At 60.2% G+C, this 9,252-nt stretch overlaps 1 protein-coding gene across 4 annotated transcripts; it reads right to left on the reverse strand.

The window, feature by feature from the left end:
• Nucleotides 1-356: 356 nt before the first annotated feature.
• LOC120368084 (mitotic-spindle organizing protein 2B) lies at nt 357-9,182 on the reverse strand. Of its 4 annotated transcripts, XR_012517781.1 has the most exons (4): nt 8,635-9,182; nt 8,319-8,467; nt 5,800-7,299; nt 4,197-5,053 (listed from the first exon to the last, which is right to left on the reverse strand). XR_012517781.1 is itself a non-coding variant. In XM_074399765.1 (3 exons), the coding sequence occupies exons 1-3, from the start codon at nt 8,802-8,804 to the stop codon at nt 442-444; spliced, it is 399 nt and encodes a 132-aa protein (XP_074255866.1). In that variant the 5' UTR covers nt 8,805-8,843; the 3' UTR covers nt 357-441. The 4 variants fall into 4 exon arrangements, 3 of the variants coding, with proteins under 3 accessions (XP_074255866.1, XP_074255865.1, XP_039335890.2); XM_074399765.1 differs by lacking the exons at nt 4,197-5,053; nt 5,800-7,299 and adding an exon at nt 357-521 and having other exon boundaries at nt 8,635-8,843; XM_074399764.1 differs by having other exon boundaries at nt 4,380-7,299.
• Nucleotides 9,183-9,252: the final 70 nt, after the last annotated feature.

Genomic DNA, 9,252 nt, shown 5'->3' on the forward strand with positions numbered 1-9,252 from the left:
GCGTCACTGCACTCCAGCCTGGGAGACAGAGAGAGACTCCATCTCAAAAAAAAGAGCCAGATTTGCAATAATATTAAAAACTGAGATCTCAGCATTTAATAATGTAATCTTAAACCTGTAAAGAACACACAGTACTTTTCACAAAATGTTATTTTCACTATAAAAGAAACAGATGGGGTGGTGAACAGTGGCCCACGCCTGTAATCCCAGCACTTTTGGAGGCCGAGGTGGGCAGATCACCTGAGATCAGGTGTTCAAGAAACATTTGGGCTGGGTAGAGTGCTTCATGCCTGTAATCTCAGCACTTTGGGAGGCTGAGGAGGAAGGATAGCTTGAGCTCAGGAATTACAGACCAGTCTGGGCAATATAGTGAGGTCCTGTTTCTATTTATGAGAAAAAAATTAGCTGGATGTCATGGCACGTGCCTGTGGTCCCAGCTGCTCAGGAGGCTTTAGTGGGAGAATCGCTTGAGCCTGGGAGGTCAAGGCTGCAGTGAGCCATGGCTGCCACCACGTTCCAGCCTAAGCAACAGAAACATAGAATCATTGCACATCATCTAAATCGCCCGTGTTTTTCTTTTTTCTCATCTGGAAGCAGGGACGCTGTCTCCCGACATGCACACTTCCCAAAGTTGTCAAGAGACCACGTGAATGTTTGGTAAACTGGGAAGCCCCAGTAGAGATGCTGGAGCCAGATTATTGCCGCCCTGCTGGTTGCCATTACTTCCAGGCCTGTGTTTCTCTGCCCAGCCAGCAACAGGGCAGGGGGAGGCTCCCAGCTAATCCAGACTTGAATCTCAGCTGTGGGCAGAAGCGCACTCTCCGGAGGCTCTGCAGACATCTGTGTAGGTGGAGAACAGGGTAGATGGGGAGGGGAAAGTGGGGGAGATGGGGCCGGCAGAGATGTTCACCCAAATTTTTGATTCATAGAGCACAAACCTTCTCCCTTCTTTTTTAATTCCTGAAAAGAAAGCTCTTTTCCTCCAAACACAGTCTTCCAACAGCCCCCCAGCCCCAGGCCCACAGCTGGCCAGTAATTAGCCCCTAACGAGGACCAGGTGTCCTGGTGACTTGAGAAGAAGGAAAAACAAGGGACAAGTTGTGGAATCAATGGCTTCATCGCCACTGAGGCCAGCCTGGCACAGCCTCCATCCCAGGCCTCCCAGGGTACCCGTATGGAAGCGCTAGGTTTTCCCAGGTCCACACAGAACAGCAGCAACTGGTTTCTTAGTCAACCACAGCAGGCATTTATTGCACACCTACTGTATGCAGCAGCCTCTGGAGGGGAAGGTTCAAGCTTTGCCACAAGGGAGGTGATATGTGTAAAGCTGTATGTAAACCACAAATCACAGGGATGTGCAGGATGACAGAGACAGAGGAGAAAGAATAAGCATTTATTGAGCACCTACTGTATGCCAGGCCCTGGGCTAGGCACTGGAGGTACATTAAAGCATTTAATCCTCATCAACCCAATTTCACAAATGAGGAAACTGCTGCAGAGAGGTGAGGGGACTTTTGAGATGTGATGGTGTCTGGTCCACGTGGGGTTTTGGTTTCTCTTGAAACCACAGAGATCTGGGTTCCAACCCCAGCTGTCCTACTTGGCCGTCAAACCTTGAAGTCCCCTCACCTCTCTGCATCCCACTGGGGTGCAGTCCGGGCTGTGCCCCGCCTCCAGCCCCTGCCCTGGCCCTGGCTTGGACCCTACCTATGATGGCCAGACTTGCATCCGCAGGTGAGTTAGGGGCCTGAGACCCCGACCCAGCCTGGCGGAACTAGTGGGGTTCCTCAGGGAGGGGAAAAGGACAGGAGGAGCCAGAAGTGGCCCCAGATTGGGAGTCAAGCAGGCTGCGCTTCTCCCACCACAGGCTGGGATTGCTGGGGATCTACCCTGGGGTGGACACGGACCCCGCTATCTCAGGTTATGGGGTTTCTAGCTAGCCAAGGCTGTCCAGTTGGGGGCAAGGGCAGGCAACCCAGGCATGGATGGACTAGGGCGTGGCTTTGCCCATCTGGAGTGTCCGAGACACCCAGTGAAGCCACCCCAATGCTGGCCGGACTTCATTTGCCAGACAAGTTTGAGGTGGCCATGTTGGAGCCCAAAGGGACCCAGTGACAGTGGGAAGTGGGTCCTGCAGCCTCAGATGCCCTGGGCCAGGAACGGGCAGTGCTGCAAGGTGGGAAACAAGGAAGGTGCCACCCTGCCCTCCCTGTGAGGAGCCCCACACACCCCTCCAGCTGCTCCCCAGCTCTGCCCCTTCTCCCTCCGCTTGCTCCCCTGTGGACCCATCTGTCTATCTGCCACTCCCCTCTCCTTCTGCCCTTCTCTCCCTGCTCCTGTTGGTGACAGGCAGGACCCCTCCACTCCCCACCCACTCAGCCTCCTAGAAGCAGAGCTGGTGCCCCTCAGACACCCTGTTCCCCAGCAGGGCTTGTCCTACAGATAGCCCTGGACCACCCCTGCCACACCTCCTCGTCCTGGCACGGATGCCTGACCCAGCCGAGGCTGAATGGAAGTCTGCTTTCAGAGAGGTGCAGGGATACATCCCCTCTCTGTCCCGATGCCAGAAACCCCACGTTCTTCCTTCAGCCAAGGCAGCTCCAGTCATGCCGTGAGAACTGCAGCCTCAGGGCGCCCCCGTCATCACCTCCCATGCGTGATTCAGTGCCTCAGCTTCCTCTTCGGGACCATTCCCAAGAGCAACGTGGAGCGAGGAAGGGCCTGAGCCTCCTTCACCGGGGCCCAGGCCACACCCTTCTCCCCTTCAGATGGAGCAGCCAGCTCTCAGAGAGGGCATCACGGGGTTCCTGGGAGGGAAGTGAGTCAACGGAGGACCCCCCGGGGTGAATCAGTGCTGGATGCCCAGGCTCCCTGTTCCTGTCTGCAGGGACCAGATCCCCTAAGATTTCAGGGCCTGAGGGAAGGGCTGGGCCTCCAGGGAGATGGGAAGGGAGCAGCCAGGGTGACTGGGGCGGTCAGCTCATCCAGGCCCAGCCTCCAGCCAAGGAGGGATTCCAATGCTCCCACCTCCTTGGGCTTCAACTGAGAGCCATTCTCAAATCCCTTCTCAGCCCTGACAATGTGCACCCTGTACACTTCCTCCGTGAGCGCCACACACACCCCACTCCCCTCCCACCGTCATCGCCAGCCGCCAGGCCCACCTGCTGCGGCCCACCCCGGGCTCCCAGGCAGGCAGCACTAAAAGGCCCTTCTTGTCCTGCCTTGGCAGGCGGGCGTAGGGAGGGAGGCTCAGTTACACTTGGCTCTGGAACAGTTTTCTCGAGTCTGGGTAGGCTGGGCCAAGGACCCTGGCTCCGGGGCCCTGCCCTGCTCCAGAGGCCTGGGGTAGCACGCAAGGTGCACACAAGGCTCAGTGCCTGTCCCGAGCATGGCCGGTCCCCCCAAGCCATCCTCAGAGGCAGCAGGATCTACCCTGCTTCAATTTCTTGTACCTGGTGCCCCTTTGGCCCTGCGCGCTAAGACACGCCCATCAGTTCTGAGTTCCCCCCCCCCCCGAGGTAACACACAAGCCCTCCCTGCCAGGTACACCCACCTGGGTCCCACTTCGACCCCTCACACTCTGCCTTTCAAAGTCAGCAATGCCAGGCCAGGGAAGAGGTGTGGGAGTCACCATCCCTGCCTGCCCTGCTCTCACTCTGACCCTCCGACTGGAAGGTCACCTCCTTCCTTCTCTGCCTGTCCTTCCAGCATCGGCTCAAATCCAGTCTCCTTCCACACTTGGCTCTCTGCGGGGGCCTCCCACACAGCTCAGAAGGAGCTGGAACCGCATCTGTCATCACACTCACAGTGGCCCAAGCCTAGCCCCCCAAGCAGTCTGGGAGCACCCTCAAAGCAGGGCTGGGGGCTCCTCCTGGGCTGCTGGGGGAGTTGGAAATAGCCCTGACATCCACACTTACTGGCACACACAGACGAGGGCACACACATGTGCACACGGCCACTCTCACAGATCTGGCCGAGGTGGCGGAGACCAGGAGCCCAGCATGGTTACTGCCTCCGTCTCCAAGTCCCCTACCTTGAAGACCTGGGCCAGTGGCACTTGTGGGAAAGGAAGTGAGCACAGGACGGGGACGGGTGCCACACTGAGCTCTGTTCTATTCAAGGCCAGGAGCAAATGAACAAGAGGCTGTGGGTCTGGCCTGGGGCCTGGTCCCTCCCTGGTCTCTCTGCTCCTTCACTGCCTCGCCCCGACTCCCACCCCATCCAGCTCTCCTCTTGCCTCCAAGGGGCCCTCCGCCCCAGCTGTCAGTTCTATAGAGGCTTCCAGAGCTCAGACTCTTCCTCCAGCTGCGGGCTTAGGCCAGGTTTCAAATTTACCGTATGACTCTTCCTCCTGAGTTTGTATGAGAAGTGTTTGAATGAACTGACTTTGTATGAACAGTTTTGTCCTTAGCTCTCCACGGGGCAAGGGATCCCAGCTCTCTCCGCTTCTCAGGAGGGTCCATAACTCCAAACAGGAGAGGCCAGCTCTTTCCTCCAGGGACACCCCAGCATGCCACTAACCATGTTGTCAGTCCTGCAGCACACAGCAGCCCTGCAGGTCAGGAAACAGTCCCCCCCCGAAACTTGGTCTTTTCTTATTTTTGAGATGAGGTCTTTCCATGTCCCCCAGGGCTGGAGCAATCTCGGCTCACTGCAGCCTCAACCTCTGAGGGTCAAGCGATCTTCCCACCTCAGCCTCCTGAGTAGCTGGGACTTCAGGTGTGCACCTCCACAGCAGAGTAATTACATTTTTTAGAGACGAGGTCTCACTATGTTGTCCAGGCTGGTCTCGAACCCCTGGGCTCAAGCAGTCCTCCTGCCTTGGCCTTCCAAGCCTGGGATCACAGGTGTGAGCCACCACACCTGTCCAGCATTCCCATCTTACAGATGAGGAAACTGAGGCTCAGAGAAAAGCAGGTCTGTCTCACATCACTCTTTGGGTCCACACGCTGTGGTGTTCTCACTCACCGCAACAGCAGCGAGCTTCCCCACATCAGGCCAGTGGGCAGCCACCCACCAGTGGATCCGACCCCAGCAGGGGAGAGAGAGACATCTGCAGGGACAGACAGCTCCCTGAGGACATCAGATGTTTGTTCCTGTCTCCCCACCTCCCACCCACCACCTTTCTCTCCCTCTCCAACACCCCCCCCAGCTTTCTCACAGCCTAAGCAAACCCCCTTCAATAAAGCACCCCCCAAAAGCCGGGGTTGCCGATGAAGCCATGATTGTCTCTGATGTAGGGTGATGGCTGTAGGGCTGCCATCAAGGTGGCCTGGTGGCAGGGGTGGGCTCCGCGGGGACAGAGCTTGTCCTGTCAAGCATTCCTGCCCCTCGCTCACCTCCTCCCCACGCCCAGGCTGGCTCCCAGCCTGTGGAAGGGCCCACCGCTGTGCCAGCCCTGGCATTAGCCAGGCCTCCAGCCATCACTCTTGCTTCGATCTCCCGCGGCCTAACGATTTGGGTATGTCAGCGTGGCTGCCTCCTTTCCCACAACTTACTGCAGAAACCCCTGAGCTGCATCAGACCCCCATGGATCCTGGGGAAAGCCCCGGGCTCAGAGAGAGGAGCCTGTTCAGAGTCACACAGTAAGTCCTCAGCAGGTTGGGGGTGGGGCTGTGTCACCCTGGTTTGAGTGGAAGCTTCACCCTCAGGACCCACAGCTCCCCAGGAGCAGACATCCCACGTGCTGTTCTCAGGGGTCTCCCCATGTTGTAGGCTCGCAGCCCAGCCCCCAGAGGGGTGTAGAGATCTCTGAGCCAACCAGGGATTTTCAGGCAAATCCCTGAAAGGGTCCTGTACCTGCTCTCCTGGCCTTAGCCTGCGGGGCCCTGCAGAAGGAGGACGGACCTCAAGCCGGGACCCTCAGCGCCTTCTCCTGGAGAGGGGTGCAGCTGTGAGAGGCCCAGGGCTGCAGCCAGCTCCGGGCGCCAGTGAAGGGAGCCCCGGGACTCCCATCTGGGGTTTACACAGAGGAGTCGGGAGTCGCATGTCGGAAGCACCTCTGCTTTCCACACTGCATCTGCTTTCTTCCTCACAACTCCTCCGGGAGCTGGAGCTTGTTCTCCTCATTTCCACAGTGGAAACGGAGGCCCTGAAAGAGTCAGTCTCCTCCTGCCCCCAAAGGCAGGACACGGAGGGTGCTGCTGGGGCCTGACCGCCAGCCCTGGGCCTGCCCCTAGGTGGAAGAGCAGCTCATCCGCTACGTGCACGATGGGAGCGAGACACTGACAGTTTCATCCTGATGGCGAATGCCTCCGAGATGGACTGCCAGAGCCATCCTGTGGCCTTCACTGTCACCATCCTGCCTGTCAATGACCAACCCCCCATCCTCACCACAAACACCTGCCTGCAGGTGAGAGCATCCCTGGGACCCCCCATGTCTGCTTCGAGAAAGAGGCCAGCGTCCCCTCCCTCCTGGCATAGAGCTCCCCCTCTCTGAGCCTCAGTTTCCTCCTCTGCAAATGGGGAGCTGCCGCGTGCCTCAAGCGGTGGCTGGAAGGAGAGATGTGAGATTGTGCTGAAATGGAACAAGGCAGGAGGTTTTGCTGTTGGGCACTCGCACGTACGGCAGGCAGACTTCTGAGTGGCCATGCGTGGCTCTGCTGTTTCTTCTCCTGTGGCTCAGGACCAGAACACCTGCCAGAATCACTTACAAGCCCTTAAGGGCAGGCGTCAGGGCGGGAGCCGTTAAGCTTCCCACCTTCACCCCAGCAAGTGAAGGCATGGCCTGGCTCCCCAAACTCCTGCCCCTTGTGCCCCAGCAGAGCAGGGCCCCCATTCGGCAGGGGTGGAAGTGGAGGCCCGGACATGGGCTGGAACCTGTCATGGCTGCACACGTAGTTCTGCTGGAACAGAAGGGGCGTGCATTTACTAAGCCCACATGGCAGGGCTCTGAACGCCAGCTTCTGGGGGCATCCTCCCCATCCCCGGATGCCAGCCCGACTGTGGGGTCTAGAGACTGCCACACCGTGTCACTAATAAACCCCGTTGCTTAGCGGCAGGGCAGCGGTGTCCTGCCTGGTCCTGCCCTTGCAGCTCAAAGCTGCCTCTTGGGCCCAGGCAGTTTCCATGGAAACAAGGGAGAGCACCAACCCCCCAAGATAAGCCAATAAACGAAACCTGCAAAAGGAGAGAACAGGCAGCAAGAGAGGCGGAGGGAACCCGGGGGGCCTGGAGAGAGAGGCGAGTGTGTGGCAGCCAGGCTGTGGAGCAGAACCGGAGAGGCCGCAGGCTGCAGGCCGGAGGAAAAGGAGGGCCTCCCAGGGGGGCTACTGTTCCTGGCAGAGAGAAAGGAGGCCTCTGGAGGTCAGAGAGAGACACAAAGAGAGCAGACAGAGCGCGGGTCAGTGAGGAAGCCAGCACGCAGGTGCCCGGGGCCTCCCCGGGCAGGAGGCCTGGGAGCCCAGGCCCTGGGGCACACCCCCATGAAGGCAGCCTGCTCTCCACCCCTTCGCAGAATGCCTGTGCGGGTGTCCTCGTGCTTCCAGACAGGGCGCCAGCTCTGGGCCTCCTTCCATTGGCCTGGTAGGTTCTGCTGAATTTCAGAGAGCTGTCGGAAGCAGGAGCAGCATGCAGCAGCGATGAGCAGGGGCTGAGGTTCCACCACGACACTTTGAGCCCCAGCATCTGCTCAGCCCAGGCACCACGCTGGAGAGGGAGGAGGCCCTGCAGGCCTCTGCACCCTGGGAGTTCTGTGTCTGACTCCCTTCCTGCAATCCTCAGAGGGAAGCTGGCCAGGCTGCCCAAGTCCCTGCACAGGAACTGGGCCCAGGAGGGGTACAGGCAGGGGGTGGCAGGAAGACCTCTGCCTGCCCTGCTCCTTGGGCACTTCCTGGAGGCTTTAATACCGCAGAACAGGGACTGAGAGTGTCTCTTAAAAAGCATATTTAGAGATACGATCTCACCCTGTCACCCAGACTGCTCTCAAACTCATGGCCTCTAACGATCCTCCAGTTGTAGCCTCCAAAAGTGCTGGGATTATGGGCGGGAGCCACAGCGCTCAGCCCCAAATTGTCTTGATTCCCGACTTTGTAGGATGAAGGCCTGAGTGAAGAGGTGGGGAGGGGGCCGAGAGGAAGAGCCCTAGCCCGCCTGGACCACCCTGGGGCATGTATTCTGTGCTCACCTGACCGGGATGTGCCTGCTAAGGCTAGCAGCGAGGCCCGAGGCAGAGCCCAAGGATGGGCCCTGCAGGTGCCGGGCCAAGACCCCACACACAGGCCTGGCCACTCAGGGCCACACCGTTGCTGTGCCGCGCCTGCCCCCTCCCCGCCCGGCACCTCCGCCACTGGTGCAGGGACAGCGGACCCGGCTCTGACCTCGGGTCTCAGGCACGCTGGACGTGGGCAGAGACACGGCTGCAGCGTCTTGGGGCTCGCTCGCCAGCCTCTGCCCGGCACACATGGGCTTGAGCATCTGGAAGACGGCGAGGGGGGCCACGTTCAGCTTCAGTAGGTCCACCAGGATCCTGGCGGGGACAGACGCGGGGCCGGTGAGCCCTCCCTGCCCGGGGCGGCCACCTCCCTGAAGACCCGACAACGACGGGGGCTTCCTCCCGACCAGCGGGCCCGGTGGACCCCGACAGCAGAGGTCGGGGCGATGGGTGAGCCTGCGACCCCCACCCGCCCCGCTCACTTGAACACATCGGGGTCGATGGCGCTGCCCGCCGCCTGCGCCAGTTCGTAAAGCTCCATCTCCTCGGCGCTCAGCACCTTCTTCCGCCGCAGCGCCAGCTTCTGCCGGGCCGCCTCCAGCCCGGGCTGCGCCGCCGACCCTGGCCCCGGCCCTGCGCCCTGCGCCGCCATCCGCCCCGCCCCGCCCCGCCGCGCCGCGCCCGCGTCCGCCCGCAGCGGCGCCCGCCACCCTCTCCCGGCAGCGCCAGCACGGGGCCTCCACAGCCGCTAGGCGGGTACTGAGCCGCCCCCCGCACCGTCACCCGAGCACAGCAGTTATTGGGCGCCCGCGGTGTGCTGGGCGGCGTGCTAGGTGTCGGGGGTGGCATGACGGACCGCTGGGGCCAGGGCTAGGCGGTCAGGGCCTCCCTGATAGACTATATTGGTCGTGCTCACTTAGGTGGCAGCACCTAACCCAATGCCAGGCATACACTGGGCGCTCAGTAATGCCTGGCACAAGAAAGCCTGCAATTTTCTGGTCCGCGCCGGTGCCCCACTAGGGAGCGCTCCTCGGGTGGGTCCCTAATCACAAACCCTGCTTATGCGCACGCGCTCTCCTTGCTGGGCGTGAGCCTAACAG

Source organism: Saimiri boliviensis, chromosome 5, assembly GCF_048565385.1.
Source record: "Saimiri boliviensis isolate mSaiBol1 chromosome 5, mSaiBol1.pri, whole genome shotgun sequence".
Classification (NCBI taxonomy): domain Eukaryota; kingdom Metazoa; phylum Chordata; class Mammalia; order Primates; family Cebidae; genus Saimiri; species Saimiri boliviensis.